The sequence below is a fragment of the Papaver somniferum genome, chromosome 6 (assembly GCF_003573695.1).
Source record: "Papaver somniferum cultivar HN1 chromosome 6, ASM357369v1, whole genome shotgun sequence".
Taxonomy (NCBI): domain Eukaryota; kingdom Viridiplantae; phylum Streptophyta; class Magnoliopsida; order Ranunculales; family Papaveraceae; genus Papaver; species Papaver somniferum.
Window position 1 is genome coordinate 36,261,945 of NC_039363.1, and position 27,351 is coordinate 36,289,295.

At 33.4% G+C, this 27,351-nt stretch overlaps 1 protein-coding gene across 8 annotated transcripts; it reads right to left on the bottom strand.

The window, feature by feature from the left end:
- Positions 1-19,220: 19,220 nt before the first annotated feature.
- On the bottom strand, positions 19,221-26,945 carry LOC113287309 (protein HESO1-like). 8 transcript variants are annotated; one of them, XM_026536025.1, is made up of 11 exons: positions 26,765-26,944; positions 26,144-26,201; positions 25,968-26,022; positions 24,632-24,820; positions 23,741-23,917; positions 22,924-23,108; positions 22,402-22,497; positions 21,040-21,085; positions 20,699-20,805; positions 20,417-20,518; positions 19,221-20,320 (listed from the first exon to the last, which is right to left on the bottom strand). In XM_026536025.1, exons 3-11 carry the CDS (start codon positions 25,984-25,986, stop codon positions 19,844-19,846), a joined length of 1,398 nt encoding a protein of 465 aa, XP_026391810.1. In that variant the 5' UTR covers positions 25,987-26,022; positions 26,144-26,201; positions 26,765-26,944; the 3' UTR covers positions 19,221-19,843. The 8 variants fall into 8 exon arrangements, with proteins under 8 accessions (XP_026391810.1, XP_026391805.1, XP_026391809.1 ...); XM_026536020.1 differs by lacking the exon at positions 26,144-26,201 and having other exon boundaries at positions 26,765-26,945; XM_026536024.1 differs by lacking the exon at positions 26,144-26,201 and having other exon boundaries at positions 25,968-26,025; positions 26,765-26,943.
- Between the last annotated feature and the right edge of the window lie 406 nt (positions 26,946-27,351).

The window sequence follows — 27,351 nt, forward strand, 5'->3', positions numbered from 1 at the left end:
CGGTTCACACTTCGTGTGATCGTCTATGGATACAAGATCGAGACAATACGACAACAACATAACTTGTGTGATTGACTATGGATTCAAGATCGAGATAATACAACAACGAAGTATGATTACTTGATATTAGGTTCGGACTTAACCAAACACTATAGGATTGCTATCAAGTAATTAGGAATTAGCGTTTGTGTATTTTACTTCTAATTAATAATAAAAATAATTATAATTACAGAAATAGAAAAGTAAAAGACACAACAAGATTTTGTTAACGAGGAAACCGCAAATGCAGAAAACCCCCGGGACCTTGTCAAGAATTGAGAACTCTCAGAATTAAGACGTTATACAAAATCTAAACCAACTTCATATAGTTGAGACCAAGCAACTAAACTTATAGTTCACCTAGTTCCCACAGTATTCCTGCGTCTCCAACTTGTAATAAGTCACGCACTTGGAACAATTCCTTTGGTTCGTATTCCAAACAGTAAAGGAACAACAAATATGTTCGGTAACAACTCTTTTCAAACAACGTGATATGAGTTTGACAAAAGGCTCTTCCGTTTATCCCAATAAACTCCTTTTGTCAAATACTTAGATCTATCTATTCAACAACTACCAAAGTAATTGTTTAGACTATGCAATCAATACTCTTAATCACAAAGAATTGTATTGATGTCCATCTACTCAACTAATCAATCAAGATTATCACAAAGATAAACCGATTATAGTTGGATCCCCAGCCGATCACGTTTTGTGCACATCAAAGATTATGAACTCAAATAAGAAATCTTCTTTGTCTTCAAATCTTCTTAGATCTTCAATAAACACCTGCACACAAACAACTTGATTCTCTTGTGATCAATCGCACACAGAATGGAGTCTGTTAACAATGGATTATCACAAGATGTCTTTAGATATAGAAACAGTTCTAAAGATCCCCGGTTATACTTCGATCTATTTTGAGTGAATCTTATATCATAAGAGAAGATTCTCAAGCATAAACAAACTAGGTGCAATCAAAGTTCAACAACCGTTAGTCAATCAAATCAATCGAAAACTAATAATAAACTGCAATTATCTAGTTTCCCACCAACGGTACTCGTAAAGCTTCCCAATCCCAAAGAAGTCTTTAAAATGAGCGGTCGTAAGAGATTTCACCTAATTAGGGTACTTTCCTCCCCGAATAGACGGCTCCACCAGTAACAACACAAATAGGTAGTCTTGCTGGCTCTGAGGATTAGTTTGCTCGAAATGCAAACTTCAATATTTATATACCAAGGAATTTTGGACACCAAGGAATTTCCAAAACCGAAAATATTCTCAAGATATGCAATATATTTCCAAAAATTTTTTTCATAATTCCTGGAAATGCTCTGTCCAAATATTGACCGAAATCTCAGTAGAAAATCTCCAATTAGTAAATGCACATTACCAATTTTTATTTTCTGAATATGTGCATTTAATTGTTGGAAATTAAAAGCATATAAAACTAAAAACCTTAATTAAAATATTCTCAATTTATTTCGATCTAGGATTCTCCTTTAGTTATTAAGGAATCTTTGAACAATAAAAGATAAGAATTACTGCACATGTTCAAAGTATGTCGACATATTTACTTTGTAAATCCTTTTTCATATTTACAATCTTGGAACCGATTTGCCACACTTTCAACGAGTTTAGAATTGGTTCATCCGACTTCCAAGAATTATGTGATTGATTATCCTATCAAATCACCATTAATGGGTTTCACGGTTCTACCAAAACAAAGCTTCGGTTCTACCTCCATGTGGGTACTAGGATCGGTCACACTAGCTTTCCAAAAATTGGTTGACTAGGTACTAGGATCGGTTACCACATACTTATGGTATTTTACTTGTGATCGGTTGCACAAGTCATAGGATCGTTTACCAATTACTAAGACTTGTTTCACCTCTTACAGGGATCAATTCCACATACTTGTGATCATTGCACCTCTTACTAGGATCAGTTACCCAATGTCTAGAGTTGGTCATACCAATTACAGTATATCGATCATACCATCTCAGGTGATTACTTAAGATCGGTTTCACTAATAAAAGTCATATCAATACAAAAGTCAGGCATTGTGGATAGTTTTACCAAGCTACATAAACAATTTATGAGCGTTTATACTAAACACACATATTGGTAATCCAAAGAATAGAAATGAATAGCAATACCAATAAGCCTAGCGATTTCCCTTTCGATTCACAAAATAAGTTTATGAATTGTACTTCCTTTAAACGAATGTAAAACATTGTTTACTATGACGAAATCTTCACCCATACCCATACATAATCACAATACCATTCATGCGGTTATGCCAATGTCTTATATACGAAGTTCAAAAGATAGACGTTATACTTCGTATTGTAATTCCTTAATATTATGTCTAACTATAGTATAATCATTCACAGCTTCGCAGTTATGTTTTAAATATGCACGACTTGAAAGATACATTAAGAATGAAACATTTCAATTCAAATATTACTAACCTCAAGAGTAAGGATGATGTCGTCGATGTAGCTCTTTACTTCTTCACATTATTCAAATCTTCACGTAATACTTGTAAGTCTCATATCCTATTAACTTTCTAGCTAACCTATACGAAGTTGACTCTAGTAAATAATCAAGTGACTCTTTAAATGAGTTTTTATTCACTAAAATATGACAACAAAACTTGACATACCAACGCTTGGTGGGTTCAACCGAGCTACGTTCTAACATACCCAATAATATATTTTTTATATATACAACAAGTTATAAAAGGTTTATATGTAATAAACAAGCTTGTCGGGTTTCAGTCAATCAAGTTTTCACAAAGTATCACAAAGATCATAATACCAAAAGTAAGTCTTATAGTTTTCAATCTTCAATCTTAAAAGTACTTGCACAAAAAATAGTCCCATATTGCTCAAGAAGCGTCCTGAGCCTGAGCTAATAAGGTACGCTTCGGATTCTCCATGTTGATGAAGCCTTTTGGGGTCCTAAAAATCCCCAGAAACAAAACCTCCCACCCCTTTGGGGTGTCCAAATTGTGGGCAATATCGTTGGATGTGGTCGAGGGGATGTTACAAACTTGGTATCAGATCCGAGGACGGCTCTCTTGGGGGTGTGGGTGAAATAGTCCCATATTTCTTAGGAAGCGTCCGGAGCTTAGGCTAATAAGGTACGCTTCGGATTCTCCGTGTTGACGAGGCCTTTTGGGGTCCTAAAAAGTGCCAGGAACAAAACCACCTACCCTTGTGGAGTGTCCAAAGGCTGGGAAATATCGTCGGTTGTGGTCGAGGGGGTGTTACAAAATATGATTCTTATGATCGATCACAAGCACATAACAGAGTATGTTAATGGTAAACGATCAAAAGTCTTATTTTCAGATCTAAATGCAATAAATCATATCATAAATCGTTGATCCTTGAACTAGTTCGAGTGACCTTATATTAGAAGAGAATAATCACGGAAAAAACAAACTAGATCTATCAAGGTTCAACATAATGTTAGTCAATCAAATCAATAATTGAAACCTAAATAATAATACGAACTAGTTTCCCACCAACGGTACTACTAGAAGCTTCTTGACCCCAAAGAAGTCTTTAAACAAAGCGCACATAACTAATTAGGATATTCTTCTCTCTGGTGACAATTACGAGAATATTTCTAGTGGGCTTCCTCATACAAACATGAAGTTCCGTGTGTTCCGGGATAAGTTTGTAAGAATGACAAACTTCACTGTTTATAATGACCAAGGTAGTTTGGAAAACAAGGAATTACCAAATTCAAAAATACAAAAGATATGTAATAAATGCTTATTTTCGGTTTTCTAAATATTCCAGTTGTAATCCAACTAATATACCGAAATCTCTCTTGTATGAAAATTCAATATTAGCTAGCATAAAGAATATACTTACTAATATGATAACCAGAGATATTCTTATCCACTGGTATATGAATGACGCATAAATTTAGAATATCATAAAGATATTTAGAATATTTCGGTTTGGGATCCCACCTTGAATATCAAGGAAAATACTTGAACATTAGGTAATAAAAGTTCAACACATATTTAAATACTATGTCGAGATCTCGTGAACTTTTTGTATTAACCAAACCATATTTTCGATAGTTATCCAAACCCTACGTTAATATCCGATATCAGAAAACATCATATTTGGTCAACATTAAGGAGCGGTCCAGCTAGAGATCCTTGTGAATAGATCGGTCCTGCTAGAGATCCTTGGGACCGGTTTTAGTAAAGATCCTTGTTTAAGGGATCAGTCCTAGAAAATATCCTTTGATTCCTTTCAACTACGAAACAAGTTTCACAAGTCTACTTCCGTAAATTCATGTTGTTAAACATAATTTTCTAGGTATGGAATCAACCTGAAAATTCAACACAATAACTAGTAACGATTACCAAATAGTGTTATATCGAATCTACAAAGTTCAAATGATAAACGTTATAATTTGTAATCTAATATACCAAAGTTGTATAAAACAACTAGTATATACTTCCTTGACACTTTGACCATAATGAAATTATCAAGTCACTAATATTAGAGATACATAAAATACATCGTATGTTATGTTTTCAATCTAAATGACATGAAACGAACGCAGACAGAAAAGGAACAAGTAAAGTTTGTATTACTAACCTCAAACAGAAGGATGATGTGTTCGTTGATGTCGATACGTCTTCAAGTTCTTCGGAGTAACACGAGCAAGTCTCAACATTTCTAATGTTCCTAGTCTAACCTAACGAAGTTGCTTTAGTAATCTAATCAAGCAACCTCGAGTTTTGGAGCTAAAATATGACAACCAAACTTGATATATCAACGATTGGGTTCAACCGACCAATGCTCTAACACCTAGGTTATAGAGGTCGACTCTAGATTAACAACTAGGATACAAGAGTGTCAGGATTAAGAAATCATGTTGCAAGAGTCTCTCTCTTTATAGGTTTCCGAGGCTCTAATTAGCTTTGAATTCACGCTAAGATAACGTGAGATCCAAGCAAACACTTTCTCAGTTTAGATGAAGTTTTTTATTAAGAATTCATGTAAGCATGTGAGAAGTATGCCTTGAAATTACACAAAACAATATACACTGGTATTCAGTAACACTCAAGACTTAAACCATGATTCACAAGCTCAAGAGATTTTGTGAACAAATTTGTCTTAGATGTATTTATGGGAATTGTAGCAAAGCTAAACATTTTTTTAAAACAGTTAGTCAGTTTCTGTTTAAATCAGAACTTGGAAGGTATGATATCAGGTATGCATACCTATGGGTAGTCCACGAACTCAGGCTCTAAGGGTACGTGCACCGGGTATGCATACCTTGGCCGGTTCGCAAACTCATATCCAAGGGTACATATGTGTACCTCCCCTTCATTACGGAACTCAGATCAACAGGGTACGCGTACCTATCCTGTTCGCAAAATTCAGATGTTCTGAAAACTCTTTTTAAACGAATTGAAATTCTCCAAATATGTATATATAATCAATATCATTGCTTGAGAAGTTTCCAAATGATAAACTTGAAATAAAAATAGTTCATGAACAATAAATTGCTCTTAACCAAGATTTTGCTTGAATCATATTTCAAGAGATTTATCAAGACAAGCTTGACTCGAAATTTCTTCTTTATAATATTATATCTACTACGACGTAGTCTTATAAGATAAAATGGTAAATGCGGTGACTAAATAAGACGGTTCAGTCTTCACATACCTCTTTGTTGATGGAGTTCTCGCAAATGTCTTCATTTGTTCTTCAGTCTTCAATCTTCGAGGGTTATTCCGTGATGTCTGACACACAACTACCGTACTCTAATCCTAGTCCGAGACTTGACTTCAATAGGCTATAAATCATGATATACTTTTGTACATCTAACATTGAAAACAAGCTTGATATGGAAAGACTTGCGAGTTCAATCGAGCAGTGTTCTACCATCTTATATTCTTAGTAAACCTTTGTTATATCTCAACACAATCCAAGACTCTCCTAATAATTGATCAACAATAACCATGATTGCCACTAAAGCAACTGCAGTTTTTGTATTAATCCAATGAACCAATATAATATTTAGATTGAATGACCTAACACGCTATAAACTATAACATATAAACAAAACTAGCATAATCTGATCTACTGATTATACTTAGCTAATAACCAACGATTAGTTCAACAATCTCAGAAATCTTTTTAAAAAATTGTACATTGTACTAGAACAAACTCAAACACCGACAAAAAACATATCCAAAACCAAGATCAAACAAACATACAATCAAAAGAGGAACAAAGATCCAAGATAAAGATCCCAAAGAAATATATATAAAGATCCCAAAGTAAAGGAAAATTTATCTCCAAATTCTTATAATGACGAGGAATGATTCAATCAACCCCGAATGATAAATATAAAGTCGGTTGATCTCCAATTGATTAAAAAAAACAAAAAAAAAACTATAGTAGAACCCCTAAATTAATGAAATTAAACCTAAACCAAAAATTTATGATACAAAGTTTTTAAAAACGATTTGATGAATCAAGTGAAACAAAAAATTGAAACGAGATGAATTAGTAATATTTTCTTCAACAACAACTATTGAAACACCTTTTCGATGTTAGAAATCAAGAAACGAAGCTGGATTAGGAAGAACTATCAGCTAATGCGTATTTTTGTCATCAATTTTTGCTTGGCACTGAATCGTTTATGAAAGTATTGACTCGTCTTAAATTAGATAAATTTGGATCTCCTAATACTAGACTTGAAAGGACGGGACTAAAGAATCTAAAACCCAACATATTTGAGACTAAATGTTAATTTATGCTTGGAGAAAACCACATAAAATTGTCCTCTCACATGGTGGTGGGCCCCACTCCCTTGAATTAAGACAAAAGAGCCACTTTTGAGCCCAACCTGTGAGGTGATTTTGTGTAGATTTCTGGGAATTGTTTTTTTGGGCACTACCCATTTTTGGTGGGGGACCATTATGTGATAAAAATGTCTACCCTACATTTATAAGGGGTGTACTAAAGTGTAGAAATGACTACCCTTGACCTAATTAAAATTAAAACTAATCTAATAACTATATATATATATATATATATAACCTAATCTAAATCATTAACAAAACAAAATCAAATTTATAATTATAACAAATCCATGACTTTTAATTTTTCACAAATCTGTGACTATTAGAGTGTTCCTTTCCTTCTCTTATTTCCGCTTCATCGTCTCCATTCAAAGAAATTTTCACAAACCCATTACTTGTGATACGTTTTTGGTTGAAAAAATGAGCAGTAATCATCATGATGAATTGAAAATGGAAGTTGCAGAGAGAAGTTCGTCTAGGAATTATGTGAAACAGTTTGTCGAACTAGCCGATCGAACTAAGCTTTAATGGAGTTTTTTCTTTCAGAGAAAAGTTCGGTTACGTCGCAAAAAAAAATCCCAGCCGAACTTTTAGTTCGGTTACGTCGCAATTTTTTCTCTTAACCGAACTTTTCTCTGAAAGAAAAAACTCCATTAAAGCTGAGTTCGGCTACCTGTGTTTTTAGATACATTAACCGAACTGCACTTGCAGATGAGTTCGACTACCTGTTCTTCAGATGTCGTAGCCGAAAGTTATTTCCATGGTCGAAATCAGTTTATAAATTTTTCATTTTTTCAAAAGTTTTGACCAATTCAAGCAAAATTAACTAAATTTGAAGTATACCTAGGTACCCGAAACCCTCATCTAGAAACCAAACAATCTTAAAAAAAAAAAAAAAAACTCTTCTTCTAGAAACACCCACTAATTAATCTAACCTCACTAATCAATAATAAATTTAACTTAATTATTTAACTAATCCTAACACTAACTAATCGTTACCCTAACTAATTCTTTATATAAAAACAAAGTTTTTTCGAGAGACGTGGTTAACCGAAGCTTCTGGTTGATTCTGTCCCCACCAAGATTTAATTTTTGGTAATATTATCTGATATCAGCCAATAAAATTCGAAGAAAATATTTACTGTCCCACAATATATTTTTTGGCCAATCACATGAAACAAAAACAAAATTATCTAAAACAACTAAACCATAAATATCAAGTTGCTGCCAAAAATATATTAAAAAATTATTCTAAATATATTTAAAAGTCATAAAAAGATGGAAATAAAATCATATCAAAATATGTACTCTTCATCATGATTTTATCAAAAAATTAAATCAATCATAAAACATAAATTTTAAAAGAATATAAAATGTCCAATTACATTTATTAAAATTAAACTAATTTAATTACAATTTCAAACCACTACTAATTTAACCGAACACTAACTATGATTTATAATTATAGTTCTAAAAGATTAAAAATGCTTTGATAAAATTCAACTTAATGATTAAAATTTATAATTTAAATACATAAATTTGTGAATACTTACATGTAGATCGAACAGTGCTTCCTTCTCCGCAAAAAAAAAATGATCGTTCATCCTACTCAATAATCAAATATAAATTATTAAATAGAAAATTGTGATGAACAATACATACTAAGCAAAAATTTGGGAATGGGAGAACATAAAACGTTACTAAAAAAAACTACGATAGAAAAAATGGATGAATTTCTATTTTAATTTTCTAAAAATGGTTAAATCCATAATTAAAAAAATTATATTCCTAAACGTGCAAGATATATCAAATATTTTTGGACAAATTATTATTACAACTAAATATTGCGGCTCCGGATCCCCATGTCCGTCCAATAATATGTCGACATGTGTCTCTTCTTAACTTCCCTTATTCCATAGGGTCAGAGGATTTGGCTATTTTGAGTAATAATAGGCGAAAGATAATGGCTTTCCTTTTATCTAGGTCCGAACCTAATTCCTGAGCAACATTTCTTCTCCTATATTTTTTTCTTCTTAAAATGTACAGTGAAATCTAATCAAATTCGATTAAGTAGATTAAAAACTTACTTTTCTGATTTTTTTATTCAACAATAGGTATGGCATTGATTTAGTAGTCTGTTAGTGTGAATTCACACTTACTGGATATTATACTTTTAACTAAGCGCTTTCTGTAAGCTTATGTCTCTATCCATTGTAGGCGTAGCGTGCTTCCACATGGAAGTGTCCAACCAACACCACTTAAGTCCATCCAATCCAAATTATAGATATTCATCGTCACAGACATTGCATTACAGTATAACTTGGTGCACGAATCATTTCACTACGAAATGGTTGAATCTTCCATTTTACTTCTTTGAAAGCATAAAAACTTGTTTTATTTCCGAAAGAGAAAGTTCACATTAAAAAAAAATAAAAAAAAAATAGTCAATCCAGTACAAGGTTACAAACTCCACAAAAACAGATTCCCAAAGACTATGACTGACTGACTCTACGGACTAAAATACGAATACTGCAGCAGTTGTCTATGACAATTTTAAGACTGCAGATCAAATCAAAGTGACGGCAGCCGGTTGCAGCGTAAAAACAAAGACTGCAACCGCTGCAGAGTAAAAAGTCTTGTTAGCTATATGAAGATTTTAATTTATTGATTTAGTTTATATCTTAATCATTTATGAACTGTGTTGATGTTCTTCCTTCAATTGAAAAATGCTCTTGATTAATAAGGAGATATTAGGTTCGTACCTAGCTTAGTTCCATTAAAGGAAAGTGATTATCTCTTACGCCTATTATTACAAAATAGCCGGATCCTCTAACCGTATGGAATAAAGGAAGTTAAGAATGGACACGTGTCCACATATTATTGGGAGGACACGAGGGGACAGGGGATCCAGCCAAATATAGCCATCTAAAAAATATTATATTTCATTCCTCGATAAAGAAAAAAAAAGGAAAATAAACATAATTTGGACTTGATAATTTTCGCGTGTGATTTGGTTGGTGTATTTATAACTAACGATTGTAACTTAGGTAATTTCAGATTTAAAAGAATATTATTTAAGCTAATATTTTATAAAATAGAAAAACAAATCAACATGATTCTTTTTCCTTTTTTATATGACCTGTGCCATAATGGCACGGGCCTTTGGTTGTTCTTTTTAAATGTCTTGTTAACAAATTTAAGGCACGTGCTTTGCTGCTTTGGGTTGCTATTGCCGCATGTTAGCATAACATATTCAGCGCCTGTCTAATGTCTATGTATTTGGTCCCATGATTGCATTTATCGGATCGCAGTATAGAATCTTGGTGATCCAAGCAAAGATCTGGTGTGGGCTTAGCGTACAAATATTACAGTTTTGTGTTGTGTGATGAAGAACTAAGAACCTACAGTATAGTCTCGCTTTCGTTTGCACTTGCTAACTGAGCTCAGGTTGGCGAATCCAAATACTTCACATAACTCGACTAATAGCTTAGATTTTCTGTATATCATTGTATAGGCTCTTTAACCCACATTTTCAAAGGCAAGAAGATCTGTTGCAGTAGTATAATCATTAGATTTCATTATTTATTTACAAACAAATACAATGACCCTTATAACTGTACACGAATGTCTATAACTCCTAAACGTTCTATAACTCCTAAACGTTCCTAGGATGAAAACCTGACGGAGTAACCAAGCAGAAACACAATATGCCGTTTTTCAGCGACAACAATGCAAGTGCTGGTAGAAACATTTGATTGATTGATTGATTGATTGATTAGAGAAAAAATACAATGGAAGTACTGCTAAAAACATTCAATTGATTGATTAAAGGAGCAATCAGCTATAAAAATCCGAAGGGAGGATAAAACACTAATAGTGACAAAGTTAGATTCTTCTAAAACAAAAATGTTCGTTCAATGTGGATCTAAGAAGAAACATCAAGACACTCAAGAATGGGTTGAAAAGCTACTAATGGTGCAAAGGGTTAACAAAGTAGCACCACAATTACATAACCCCAGTAAGCTTGAAATAAGTGGTCAGAGTTGAATATTACATAACCGAATATAGGCAAGACATGAACAATCTCGACAGTCGGACCAAAGTTTTTTGGCAAATTACAGGAAACATTAAGAGCTCTTTGGTCTGCTACGTATCTATCCGACCAACAAACTCTAGATACACCCTCCAAGCCAGATGATTAGTTGCTTTTGACAAATTCTTTCTGCTTATTCACAACCCCAGGGAGAGGAGTGAAATTGACTCCATGCTTACTTCTTACCTTTGACCCTGGTATCAGCTTCAAGAAGGCATAGCAAATTGCCCACTGAGTCACCAATCTAAACAGTCACGTTCAGCATTCCATTTGCACTTTCGTACTACTTAAATATTTGCTTGTAAGATTTAAATTTTATATAATAAACTGCACTACCCTAAGAATTTCTCCTGTAGGAAGCCATCTTCGTAGTCAAACTCATTTGCTTGTATAGTAGACCCACTGTTCAAAAGCATTGAACATAAAAAAATACTCGCTTACAAAATAAATTAGCATAGTCAGAACATAAGATTGGATAATTCGTGAATGATGCCGCAAATGACAATTATATCTTATAATCTAATCTTTCATTTTTAGCGCGTCTATGCAGCTTAGGAGAAGTGATAGTAGGGACATCCAAAGACCCACATCCTCTAGGATTGGGAGGCTTCATAGCTAATTAGAGAAACACAATGGTCTCACCCGGAGGCTGTTCCATTTCAAACTAAGTCACAGAGTAAGCTTATAAGTGGCCTTTGACGTATCTCATAACAACGAAGTAATCTATTGAAGTATATGGCATGACAACCTAAGTATATTGAAATAGTTAACGTATTTGCACACCCATACCTAAGCTAAATCAAGGTCGTCATATAAATATATATCTGATTAATCTCAACAAAATATATGCAGATCATGCACATTAAATCGCATTCCTATTTTTTTGTGGTTCTTTCATGGTGATAAATATATAAGCAAAGTTCAGTTACATAAAAAGATGGATGTATGAATTCACAGTAACTTTTAAGTGAATTCATGTTCAATCTCCTTTGAGTACATGATGACAACCATTAAATATTTGTTAGCGTCTGAAAAGTTGGTTTTGAATACTAAAATAAGGGGCACAATATCCTAACTAACACCTACATTGTAATTTCTATTCGACTGACATACTACTTGTCCGAAGAATGTGATATACATCATGCACAACAATCAAATTGAAAATAGGAACCCTAAGCATCTGTTTATGATCACAAATAGATTCCTTAGCCACATTTGATACACTTGAATAGCAAAAAAGATTTGTTTAAAAACATTGTAATGTAAAATTGTTTACCTTTACAAAATTCCGATAAAGAATTCTTATCGGAACCTGTTTGTACCATACACCTGTGATAAAAAACATCCGTATAAGTTCCACAATACAATTAACCAACCATTTCGCTTTTTTAATAAAAGTAGAATCTTTTAACAAAAAAATGAAGAGAAAATAAACACATATTTACCTTTCATCTAAATTTAATGGCTATATTTTGAATCTTTATGCTTCTTTCTATCTATCTATGGCATTATAATTATTCCCTGATCTAAATTTCAAAATTTAATGGTCGAGGGTTTAAAAAGCAATCGGCTTGGTAGTCCCACATTCAGGTTTAGCAATTGACTGCATCCTTGTCTACCACATGCCAGTGGGGTTAACTCCGCATGAACATACTAAAAACCAAAACAACATCCTCTTAAGATCATATGGAAAACAAATCAAGATAAGAAAGAAAAAATACAGCAAGAGACATATGTTGCATCATCCTTTTTGAGTATTTTAACAACGACCTTTGCCACATTCCAGTTGGGTTAACTCTGCATGAACATACCAAAAACGAAGACAACATTCTCTCAAGAACATATGGAAAACAAATCAAGATAAGAAAGAAAAAATGCAGCGAGAGACATATGTTACATCATACTTTTTGAGTATTTTAACGACGGCCAAAAACGAATTCCATTTAGCCACTTGGAAATTTATGTCTACAGACAACGTCTCTAAAAAATACCAAAAGCTACTTATTGAATTTATATTTTTTGCTCTTTGGGAAATACATAGAAAAATAAATCAAGATTTTGAAACACAGACGCCAGTTTGCTTCTGAATCTGCAGCCCTAATGGGTTTGGTGGCAGACCCATAAGCACTATCGACATTTCCATACTAAAATACGTACTAAGTTCTATTTGATAATATTTAAGAAATGATTGCAAACCCGACCAATAACAATATTCAAAAGTAAAATCATCACAAAAAAAAGCTATACTTTATAATGTATTTCATTACCGGAATTCTTTCTCTCCCGCTATTGTTTGGATTAGGCAAGGATACTTGGAAAAATACACCTAAGAACAAATTGAAAACCGATCAGAAAACCCACATAATGCAATTGTAATGTTGATTATGGCAATGAATACCGAACCTAGAGAATCCAAAACATTTTGATTAAATTTTGGATTTACGTATAAATTAAAATCAATCTCATTCGAAAATCAGTTGAAAGAGATCTGGTGTAAAAGATTTTAGGTTAGGCTGTTTATTTACCTTTGCGAATTCGATGTGTCCTTCCATCTGCTAAAAGAAGGAATCATTCTACGATTAATAATTTAAAAATCCATTGATCGATGATTCCACGTTATCGATCAATACGAAAGGGTAAAATTTTCTCAGAGAAAACCATCCGATAGGTTTTGATTGCAATCAAACGAAATAGAAATAGAATCGATGAAAATAGCTAGGGTTTCACAAAGAACTCTTCACAAAGGCGTTTCATTTAATTGGGAAGAAGAAAAGAGAAACGAAACGGCTGACACTAAATGATCGAATAAGAATCAATGAGTTTAGGGCTCACACGTACTAACAACACGGTCGAAAGAATAGATGGTGAGATCGTGACCGTCCTTTATGTCCCTAAACTGTAATTCTCAAGATTATCGAATCTGGACCGTCTTTTATGTCTCTAAACTGTAATTCTCTAGATGATTGAATCTGGACTGTCCAAGTGAAAAAACACCACTGTCCCTTATAATATATAGATATACTAGCGTCTTAAATGATTAAATAAGAATGTTTGTCAATTATTCAAAGAATAATACAACAAGTAAGATATACACGCCGAAAATAATAAAATTCTGCATTTATTCAGATCTGCATTATTTTTAGAATTTTTTTTCTTTATATAAGGCGCTGGAGCAAAAGCCAAACCTCATTTGCTTCTCACTTTAATTTTTCTTTTTAAATGTTGTCGGGTTTTGTTGTCTGATACGCCTCTATTTTTTTGTTTGCAGCTTTTAGGAAACAATGCAGTCGATTGCTTCTTCTTTCCTCCCCCCTTGCGTGTTTCTTCTCCGGTAGTACATGTGAAACTTTAGAAGTGGTTAGATTTCTCTTGATTTTTTGGTTTTTTTGCTGCGCAGAATAATCTTCCATTTTTGATGCTTAAACCACCATTTGTAAGGTACTACTTATCCCAAGAACTCTTAATTGCAATCGATTTTATTGGTGTTGTGCTCTGTATGGAGCAAATGAAACAAAAATTTCGCTTCAAGCTGGTCGGGTTCTGATCTGCGTGAATCGTGAATGAGGCTTAACATCGGAGCAAGTTCCTACATTTGACGAGAATGAAACAGAGCTATTGAGGTCCAAGATTTAAGGTATTGTTATTTCATCATGTTTGTTAAAATTTAAGGTATTGTTATCTATATTAAGATTTAAGGGGAAAAATAATAGCAATTGTTGTTATGTTCAGTACTCTTTCCACAATTTACTGTACTCTTTTTTAATTTCATCCTTGGTGCTTGTGCTTTTTCTAAATTTTAAGCTCAAACTGATATCCAAAGTGGGTTGATGCTTAGATTTTCATAGTGAATCATTTTTGTAATTCGTCCATTGATGTAATACTTATGTTTTAGACTATATATACTGATGTATACCAATTATTCTCTCATTTTGCATGACCCTTTTTATTATCACGAGTATTTTTTAACGTATGGTATATGAATTTTGAATCCCGAATGGTTCTATTATAATAACCGGATCAAATAGTTCTTATTCTTATAACCACAAGTTTTGGCACAAGGACAGTCGAGAAGGGTGGGGTCAAAACTGCTTAACTTTCTTTGTTATACTATTATTTATTTATTTTGTATTGTGATCTCCCTTATATAGTAGGCTTTCCTTTTGATTATTCATTCCTCTGCACTGATGGAACATAAATGTGAGGTCATGCAGGGTCTTTGTAATTTTGTAACGTAATACCGGATTTTAGACTTTTTTTTTTTTGCGACCGAACATATTCTGGGGTATTCTTCAGCACCCACCTCTAATTCAAAGAGTTTTGTAAGTGGGCTCTGCTAAAAGAACAATACATACCATCTCTTCATCTCTTGGGAAGACGTATTAGGGAAAAAACAATGAAAGGAATGATACAGAGGATCAAACATGGGTAGACAAAAACTAAAACATGTTTTGTGCACCATAGTTATACTAAATTATCAGACCAGGGAAATCGCTTCCAACTATATGTAACGATTAATAATTTAGAGTTCAAGAATATTTGGAAAATAGGACATTTAACATTGTTTTTAATCGAGTAAACTCAAGCATGAATGACGGCCCAAAGTTACAAATGTTGTAAATTATAAAGAAAGTTGATTGTGTTGCTCCAAAAATGCGCATCCATGCAGCTAATGAAATTTGTGCACTGTACATCTATGCGTGTCATGGTACTTAAAGATCATTTCAAGTAAATGATGTATGTGTGGATAATAAACTTAAATTATTATCCATCGCACAATCTAAGGTAATTCATCTTACAATTTACGAGTACATTAGAGTCACTCAATTCACAAGTTCATATTATACGGTTCCTGGGTGTATCCATATGTAAACTCACTTAATTTTTTTTTGGAAGCATTTTGCTCTCCCAATTTTTCAAGAAAAATTAATATATATATATATACATATATATATGATTCACTGTATAATATAAGGTTCATTTATAATTCAGTATCACTCTTATGCTCTCCTAAAACACATTGCTCCGAGAGTTATTCTGATAATTTGGGGATTCGTCTTATAGTTCCAAGATGCATATACTCAATCGATCTTAATATAATTACTTAATTTGAATCCAGTTTTTTAGTTATGCTGAAATGAAACACCTTTGTTAAATACATAAGAATTTCGAGTACAATATAAATCATTGACGCGAACTCAATGTACTGACGAATTTAAAATCACGCGTATATTATAATTCATGCAAATTCACAGACTTAATTACAATTGATATATATATATATAATGTACCACTCTAGATTTAATAATCTGCGTGTTACTAATACTCACACATAATGGAAGTCTAGTTCCATACACTGTAAGCAAAGCAGCCAAAGCTTCCACCAAAAAGAATATTTTCAGTTCAACATGATTTCGCTCTACAAACATAAGTTAGTTCCTACCAAGTCTTCTTAACTTTTGTGGTTCTTCTGAGTATTAACTAACCAATAAACAATTAATAGGAAAAACAGTATGGTTATTTCAAAAAGTCATTGTGAAAATCAAAAGGATAAGTTTAAGGAGCAAAATATATTAGTAATGATAGATTTCGTGGTTTCGATTTTCAAAGATAAATATAAGCATGTCCTACAAAATAGAATATTATATCTTACTGTTCAAATACGTATTAACGTGGTTACCAAAGACTACGAAAATATTCCATTGCATAATTTTAATTTTACCGAACTAGAGGATATACCTATCCACTATATAGTTTCTCATAGCACTCTTTATATTTAATTTGTTCATGTTTCGTATTTGATTCTATTTTTACTATGCTATTTTTATTCTAATTTTTTCCTAAGATCGATGATTTCCATGTGAAAATATGTTTAGATTTATGTACAGAGAAAAAAAAAAAAGCAAAAGAAAGTCATTAGGTTACCAAAGAAAATCCCTTATTGATATCCATTTTACCCTAATAAAATATTATTATAATAGCATGGCATATCGAGATGAAGGAATTTATAAAATCAAGCGGTTGAATGGCATATTTTTAAATATAATACATCATGATCTCGAATGACGATTATGCTGATGAAGTAAAGGCGCATAATGACTGGGTAGATTAAAAAGCTAAATACATACATATATATATATATATATATATATATATATTAGTTTACAAGTCTAAAGAATATCAAAATTTAGAGAAGGATTAAAGCGACATAATTAAAATTTATAAATTTACCGCAAGTGTTTTAAAATGAAGATTTGCAAGCCTGGAATTGCAAATTCTTTGTTCAGCATTTTTGGTTGATCTATATTTATTATTTGTTCCTTGAATTGCCCTCATAGTCAAGCCTGGAACAGTAAGATTGAATCTGAAGGCATAAATGAGGTAATGGGCATCTTTTTCGTATGGTGATCTTTGTTTCTTAACTTTATTCCTATGGTACTTATGATTTTATCAAACTAAAATATCAAATAATGCACAGTACATGGACGTGGTAATAACAAGTTCATTTTTATGGCCATTTTTTGGTTTAATTAGTTTTGGATTTTGTTGATCTAATTTAATCTAAATATTAATTTGTAGATAGACTTTTTTTTGAAAATGTTGTTTCAGGCCAACATAAAGTGGGTTTTGAAGGAACAAAGGAGTATAAGTGTAGAACCAATGTGCTACGGCTGAATTTTCATGCATACGTCTGATGATTTTCTTGTAGTTATGGTTATAGATGAATAGAGTGTTCATTTTGTACTTATGGTCGTCTATCTGTTCATTTTTGTGCTCATCATAATCAAGATATTTTGTTCCAATAAATGATATTTGAAGTCAATCAATTTTCTTAAGAGTTTAATGCAAGCAGACACTTATGCATCTACCAAGAGAATGGTGTTGTACTCCGATGCTATAAAATCTCTAAAAATTATATAGCAATGCCTATTCCTATACATTCACTCGAGACCTATATATGAAATACAAGGCAAAATTGAATCCATACATCTGTTAATCTTCTGAGAAGAATACAAAACTATGCTCATTTCCGAACCATTGGTTCAAATTCTCTATAAAAATAGTTTTTCCGAGAGCTCTCATAAACCAGGGCTTCTGGTTGATTCTGGCCCCGTCATTTTAAATTTTAGCTGATAAAATTTGAAAAGAATTTTTTAGCCTCACAATATATTATTTTGCCAATCACATTTTAGAAAATAGTTACCTAAAATTATTAAAATCTTACTACTTCTGTTTCTGGAAAAATGATACTTTCACTTTTTCATTTTAGCCTAAAAATAGGCCAAATTGAAAAGTGAAAGTATCACTTTTTCAGAAACAGAAGGAGTATAACATTAAGAAATAAATATAAAAAAATATAACATTACCAAAAAAAAATGGTTAATTAAAATAAAAATTTAAACGTCCAAAAATAATAAATAAATAAATAATTTTTCTTAATTAGGTGACCAAAGACATTAAATAAATAATAAATTTTTCAATATTTCTTAAGAGAATTCCAAAATTAAAACACTATTTTTTTAATAGATAAAAGAGGGAGGCCTTTAATTTGAAAACTCTAAACAAGGAGAGTTTGTCGATGTAAACAGTACTCTTAGTATAAGAAAACAATCGTTTCTTAACAGGACAAAGAAGAATATTTTACGGCCGGGAAAAAAAGCACATGGAAGAATGCTAAGATTCAGGACCGAGAAGAATGCTTTACGGCCTGCACAAAAAGGATGTGGAAGAGTGCTAAGAAGAAATTTCTTTTCATTGCACTGCCTCCCTTGAACTTATATTTGTTTTAGCCCTTTCGGTTTATTTTATTTATTTGCATATCAACTAAGATATTAATTTATTAATTTTTTATTTGTACAAAGATTATCATATTTACTGATGTGTAACCCTTTTCTGCGATGGTTTTTATTATAACAAGTGTCTAATATTTCGTAAACAAGAAACAGACTCGTGCATCACACGGGTGAAAAACTAATTTAGCTAAGAAGGATAAGTTTGGTATTAACATAAATATTTAGATAAGGTGTGACTTAAAATTACTTCTAATATCCACCAAAAAAAAATGAATAATAGTCCCCCTCCAAAATGAAGTAGTCCAAAAAAAAAAAACGGTTCTTTGGGCCTTTCCATGAAGAAATATAAAGGTGGACCCACCCACCAGCTAAATTGTGAGAGTCTGTATTTGATTTGTTTTCTTTTCCCCCTCCGTCTGCCTAGAAGGGTTTTAAAAAAACTTACAGATAAAATGGGGAAACAATAGCACGCTTATTTGGTCAAAATTGAAACTTGTTCGAGGAAATAGAAAAGCTGCTGTTCTGATGTAAATATGTTACAATTTTCCGTCGCATTGCAGAGTAGTTATGCCAGTTCCTGAACATTTATACCGAACACTTCTATAAACTCTTTCTGTACAGGCTTAAGAGTTTATTAACACAATTGGCCACTTTAGATATGCGTACCGGTTCTGAACAAGAGAAGTTGTAAATATACACTAGATCCAAGGCTTGGGCACCCAGGATTCTCTGAGGATGACAAATATGTTGATGCTTACTAAACTTCACAGTTATTTCTGAGACAGACTTTAGCCGCAAGAAGAAGGTGTCTGATGGTCTACGTTACTTGTACCCATAAGGGTTGAAAAATGGACCCTGTGGTAGAGTTTCCTTGTAGCCAGAGTGGGCACTCCCTGGACCACCATACGGTAGGAATGGATTCACAGGATTCAGATTACACGTCCCCAGAAATAAGAAGGGGTTTTGCTGCAGTCCGTGAAAGTGTTGTGGTGGAACAAAAGAAGGATGTATGGAATCATACACGAGTTCAGAAACACTAACAGGAATCAGATTATACTCCCCCTGAAATAATTAGGGGTTTTTCTGCAGTCCATGAAAATGTCGTGGTGGAACAAAAGAAGGATGTACAGAACCATGCCCAAGTTCAGGAGCACTTACTGGAGGCCACTGATGATGTTGATGAAGATGGTGTGGAGGTAAATGGTTTGAACACTCGTGGTGCGCTTGAGTTGTTCCTATTTTGGGATCTGAATTTGCAATGCACCTGATCTTCTTTGCTGGGGATGTGTAGGGTGGTGGAGAAGATGGTGCAGGATCATCGGTAGGAAAGCTTCTTTTAAGATTCACATTCACCAAGTTGCTCACTTCTTCATTAGGAACATAATCTGACCCAAACATAAGATCCCTTACTTTGGGTGCTTGAATCTGTCCATACATGAACGCTAACATTTGATCAAGAGAACTTTTAATACACTTGTAGATCTTCTTCACCTGTTCAGCTCCAACTGCTCTTGCAACATTTTGAGACCTGTCTGTGAAATCCTCTACCTGAAAAATATAACAGATACATCTAAAGACTTGTGCTATGCAGGAAAAGAGAAAATTTTACTACCAGTAATTTGTAAATCTAACAAATATAGTTACACTAAGATTGCCACTTCGAGAACCCCATTTTTTGCATATCCAAGATCCTTCATATGTACTTGCACAAAGACCTTCTGCCCATAGTTTCCTAACTGAGTCAAGCTGCAATAGCCATCCATATCCCAAATGTTAGTAACAACCACTGCAATTAACCACTAAAAGAACTTCTCCTATGAGGAAGCATGTTGTCTCAATTTGGGCTCACAAACTTTTCATTAACTTATCAAAATAATTGACATACCCGTGGCCCATGGGATTATAGAATAAAAAAATAAATCTTACCTTGATTAACAGAGTTATGAAAAGTTCCCCCACAGACTCTTTGTTATTTTGGCCATAATAAAGAAATTTATGGACTGCCTTCCCAACATTTTCAGGGTCACTTCCTTCTGGAATTACAAGATCAATTCTGTCTTAGGACTCGTATCCATGGGTTTGATTAACTAAAGATGAGAAAAACAGAAATTATGTTGCCATTGAGAAATTACGCTTCATTATGATGTATGAACTTGATTTTAGCAACAACAACATGTAAATGAATATATATAACACGTTGTACCCCTTCTTACAACAAAGAAAGCCTTAAAACATCCTCAGACAAAGAGCATCTAAAGACACATTACCTTTAAATAGCACAGAAAAGGGAGGTAGTATAGGAGGTTTTCGAGTCTGCATGAACATAACAGTCGATTAGGGAACAAACAATGTAACCTGAACCTATAAATCTATAAAAAAGACCTATATATTCTGTGCCATGTTGGACACGTGGACACTGTGTCCAAAATTTACAAACACAGAGACAAGTAACATAACGCATGACATGATACGTATTTTTGTATAAACCTTGTGCGTCCTTGCACATAATTCTGTTGAGCATAGTATATATAGTGCTTTGTTACTAGCTATATATGCATATCAATTACGATTAGATCTAACATGACATATACCTGAAAAATAAAGCACAAAATCACTAGAGCAACCAAACAATTAGAGGTGCATGAGTACAGCCATGTTTGCGTTTCTGCTTTTCTAACTCAACATGTCCAACACCTAATGCCTGAGTGACTGACGCAGGCATACATGCCCTTCTCATTGTTACACATCAATTAAGTCTTCCGCACTTAAAATAAATATGTGCAACTTACCAATGAATATTTTGGTTAGCACGAACTGGGGCTTAGTGAACGCAAGCCACTACTAGTTCAAGAATGTCTGAGTGTTTGGCCTTCCATGTCAAGTCCTGTGTTCACTAAATCCCGTGGTACACAGGGCAGTAGTGACGGATAGACTTTCATGTCATTGTCCAAAATCTATCATCGGAATGGTTCTTCCAAGAACTTTAAATAAGGACTAAATCTGTCAAACGTAATCTTTTAATTTTTATTCTTCTAATCAGATTTTCAATGGTTCTTGTTTCCACATTAGAAATCTTATGTAAGGGAAACACAATACTGTTCAGGATGTGTAGACGTCTGTGCGGAAGCAAAGCAACAACATCCACGTATTTGGTTCATCAGGAGCTAACTTGTTCCGTCAATGATTCTCGTAAAAGGAACTAGAAAGCGAAAAATATGTTTCTGGTAATGGATGAATATACCGACATCTTATCACAGTAGAGCTATGCTGCCAGACAGCATTTAGTAATGGCTATAATTGTATGCGGATAGCCACTACATTTACAAAAAAAAAAAATATTATTACTAGAAACTCTAGGCAAAGGCAGCCTTTACCTGGTTAAATACCCAATAACCTAAAAATAATCAAAAAACTCCTCCTGTACACGGATTACACATTTCCTTGAGCCTTTTCTTACCAGGAAGTCTGTTTTTCATGATCCGTAACGCGACAAATAATATGTACCCAAATTTGGGCACCAAAAACCAGATGAATAGTGCGCAAATTTCGTGAAGTATATAACTACACTACACAGTCAATCAAAAACAAAAGTAAAGTAATAAGCAGAATAATAGAAAAATTAAAAATACCTGCAAATGTAACGCAACTAATAGGATTAAAGATAACGAGCTAAGCGTTCGATCTTTTGGACTGTTAATATCATGCGCATTCCCCCAGGCTTTAATCTGCAAAAGGCAGAATAAAAAATTGGAATTCCTTCTACTTCTTCTTTTGCAAGAAAAAAAAAAGGATTTTCCACAACCTATAAATTAAAATATTAATAAATGCATGACAAAACAAACACATGAATCATTTTGGTATGCAAGTTGTCTCATAAATATGCTGGGGTATCTCGCCAAACACAGTTATGAACTTCAAATAAAATTCTATATAACTAAAGATACCCCGAACAGAATTTGCATTTCGCAGAAGTGCCGAACCTTTAGTCGGAAAACCAAGAAAAATAATAAAATAATTGTAAGAGATTGATGCTGGAAGCAAATAAGCTTTGCCAAAACTGTCATTTTGTGGGAACAGTGAAGCCAGGCCAGGCCAGAAAATAAAAATAAAAGTATATTGCACATACGGATAGAAAATCATAAGAACGTTACCAAAAAACATAATTTCTGAAATCTTTCATCAATTGCTGAAATAATGTGAACAATCTGTGATTTTGCAATACCATCTTTGTTTTCAACAGATATATCACACTCAATTCCAGTTCCACGATCTACAACTTTGACAATATGCACCTTAGCTCCCATGATTGGACGGACACCAAACACATGCCCTTTCACTGCAACAAAGGAAAACTAGATAAATGTGTCGCAATTAATCATCATTTATCCAAGTCTGATTTTAAATCTAAATAGGTGAGAGATATTTTTTCCTCTAATTATATAGAAGGGAAATTTGAATGTCTATCTCCACTTCTAGTCCTCTTTCTTCTTGTATAATCACTTCATTAAGTAACAGTGTAACACTGCCTCCTAGCACCTCTTTTCTCATTTTATTCTCTGTTTAATATCTAAGAAGGTGATAAAAGAATGTATGACAGGTTGCTTGACACCTCAATCCTTAGTGATTGTGATTCCTAGAAATAAGCACATGCTAGATCATCGGCATAGTCATTCACAAACGAGTAAACAGATGTTGTGACACCTCCAGGATAGGATGGGAAAATCCTATCCTGGATTTTCCCATATATAAATCAGAATCTACGAAAGTATATTCTGCAATGACCTATATACTCAAATCCTATCCTGGATTTGAGTATGGGGAAAATCCTAATCATATATAAATAAGAATCTAGGAAAGTATCTTAAACAGTGACTTATGTTAGTACTCACAATAAAGGATAGGATGCACAGTATCTGACCATTAGAATATACATATATGCTTAGGGAAAAGTTCACATAACGAATTTACATTGGAGAGTGTAGACAAAGTCAGCAAACTTTCTAAGGGCTGCAATCTTCTCCTTGCGGGAGAAGTTATCTGCAGCATTACTGAAATTAATAGATAGATCAAGATCACTTTTGGAAGAGAACATATCCATTAAAAAGGATCCAAAGACCTCCACAACAGGAAAGCCATCAGAACCACCTGAAAGCAGACACAGATGATCGCATCTTACATCAGTAACCATAAAAAGATTCTATGCTTCTAATTCCTTACTAAACAGAAAACGACGATAACACCAAAAAGTTTAAAACTAAGTAGAAAGAAAGATAGGAAAGAGTCCCTGCATAGTTGATGACCAGAGCAATTAAGAGTAAAAAAGTTACATATAATAAAAATTTGATAGAATTTTTTTTAATGCATAATAACTGTAGGTTAAAATTCTAAGGAAATCCCTGGGGTGAATAAATACTAAGAAAAGAGTATGCTAAAGAGTAACAAGACCAATGCCCATTCATTTTCTATGAATATCTATAAATTTGATCAAAAGTATAGTTAACTAGAAAGTGAAGTAACAAGACTTGGTTGCATATATAGTTTGTATTTTAGTTCAATAATCGGATTGTATGTCTCCACAGTTTCAGGTAAGCGTTATGTGTGGGTGATTAGGTGAGTGTATATCATATTTGCTAGTGAATTTTTCAATTCTACGGTTTCAATCTTATTTTTGTTTTTGTCTATAAAGTTTGGGGGTATATTATGTGGACTAGATTATGTTGCACATTCAGCTACAGTTTTGTCTGAAACTGATTTACAGCATGACGACACACCAACACCATCGACGGAAAAAATACATGAATAACAATTTTCAAGAAATGGATGAATGCTATAGCAGAAAAGTGAAACCTAGAAGCTTACCATCGATCTCCCTTGCCAACAGATTGAAAATGCGAACTAAATCTCTGCGATGGTGATACTCATGAGGCCTCGGGCTACGTGCAACATAAACATCGTGAAGTAGCTCATCAACATTAGTTATAGAGGATGGACTGAACCTAATCTTTTGTGATCTCTTTAGCTCAAACTTCTTGGCTCTTTGAGGAAGGTCTAAAAAATAGAAAAAACCAATAACATGTTACTCTAACATACAAGTTTATTACTAAATCACTTGCAACAAACTAACCCGCACTTATAAGGAATCATCAACTTATCATCATGTTAACCAGATATATAGGCATATGGTAGACTTGGGCTCTGCTTGTTATCTGAGTAAACTTTAAAAGGTGCAAATGACAGTAGGTTTTGATTCTAAATTGCATTTTTGAACACTAACAATAAGGCAAAGGGTGATGAATTTTTTCCCCTTTCACAATTGGTGATAATTTCCACCCCTTTTTGCCTTTTGTTTAATAGCTCAATGCAAATCTGATATTGCTCCATAACAAATTAAGGCATTCTAAGTCAATTGAAACACAGAAGTTTTTCTCAGTATAGCAAGCCGAGCCTGAAATACGGTAAGGGACGTTTCTATGTCATCAACATAGGCCTAAGCTCACGGAATTGTTGATGTTGTAGCGGTCAAAAATACCAGGGACTTCATGTACATCTGTGATTCTATCCCATTCCGAACCATAATTGAATGAGCTGTGTTAACTTATTTGATATTTTATTTTCTTACCAAGGTAAAAAGTGATAAATACATATAAGCAACTATCAATTATAACCATTAACGATGTATTAAGGGGATTTAGCAAACCATATGCACCAACAATTGATTGTGGAAAAGATTCAAATGCGACGTTAAGGGCCAAAAGTAAAATCCACCCAATAAGTGCATTGAATTAAATTAATTTTCTTTGTTACCGGGGATGTAAAAATGTAGCTGGATAAGATATGCCAGTAGATATTAAACAGTCAACTCCATTGAATCTTAGGTTAAAAAATTACCAATGACTTCTCATCACGGGGCAGATATTTTAATTCTTTTGTAGCATGAAAACTATATTTATCCATATCAACAGATTGACACGGAAATCAAGTCTAATACTTAAAACTACTAAAGCAGGAGTGTATTACTTGCACATGAATAACATAAGATGTTGTGTACTTCAACAAAATTGTGTTGAGACCTGGAATTAAGTTTAAAGTTCACTAGCCATGAAACCTGCTAAGGTACCTTTGTCAATGAGATATACATTATTCCAGACCTGGCATAAAATGTAACTGTCCTGAGTAAGATGCCTTGATAAATTACCTGTCTCTTCTGATGCCATGTCCCAGAACCTATAAGCTTGATAAAACACCTTTAGCTACTTGATCCAATACAAAAGTAAAGAATACTTCAGCTGCTATATTATTGCATGTACCTATATTAAAACACAATAGTCACAAAAGAAAAAGAAGAAAAAGAAAAGAGCAAGAACTGCAAACCTGGCCCTATATTATACATAGCAACATCCAACAAGTACCCAAATGCTACCAATAGATCCTTGATAAAGGATAATACCATCAAGAAGAAGCAGAAACAAAATGCAACTAAAAATAGAAATTTCAATAGTTATCATATAATCCTAACAGTGTCTCCTAATCCCAGAACACCAACATCAGACTTTTCAGAGTATTCCTGGATGAAAGACATTCAGGTGCAAAGAATACTTTATGCTAATTAAACTAAGAAAGGGTTAGAAATTGGGGGTGACTTACAAAACTCTCCACAATTTTGGAACTGTATCATTTCACTTTCACTGATAGTTATGTATTAGGTTTAGGGGTTTAACGAGATTTTAAGTTTTAAGCACTGTAGGCTATGAATTCCTACCGTTTAAATTCAAAAGTGCCTGTGGAAACTGACATGAGAGAACGAAATAAAACCCAGCTGAAAACTCCAAGGGTTTTCATAGAGAATCTTAGAACAAGAATAATAGATTTTACTGGGAATTGAATACAAATGTTAAACAATTCAATATGGTTAGGCACAGCAAGAATACTAAGAGTAGATTTATAAGGGGGAAAATATGGAAAGGAACAAGAGATTTATTATTAGGGTTCTACCTTTGTTGAGGGTTGATTTTCCAGATTCATTCGGAATCCATCTATTTCGTCACCAAATAAGAAGAACCTTTTTTTGTTACGAGGAGAGGAAAAATGGCAGTTGACTCGCTAAGACCGATCTCATATTCTTCGATGGATCGAACAAACACACATGCGGCGACAATCCTAGTAGTAAAACACCTGGTGACCAAACTTATAGTACAAAAATGGCATTCAGATGTTGGGATCCATTAAATCTTCATATTAAACAAACTTGACATAAAACTCCAAATTTTTAAATATTGATAAAAATATGCAAACAAAATTTGGTTTCATCAAATTCTATGATGAAACCAAATTCATCTTATTTTTGCGTATTTTATTTATCATGAAACCAAAGATTTTAATGATGATTATGACGAAACCAAATTTTGGTGGTACTGTTTCCGGTTAGTGGTGGTGTTGGTTGGTGGTGGTGTTTTTTATGATGGTAGTGCTAGTATTTGTTGGTGGATGTGGTGTTGGCTGCTAGTAGTGGTAGTTGATGGTGGATATGGTGGTGGTGGTTGGTGATCGTAGTGGTTGGTGATGATAGTGCTGGTATATAT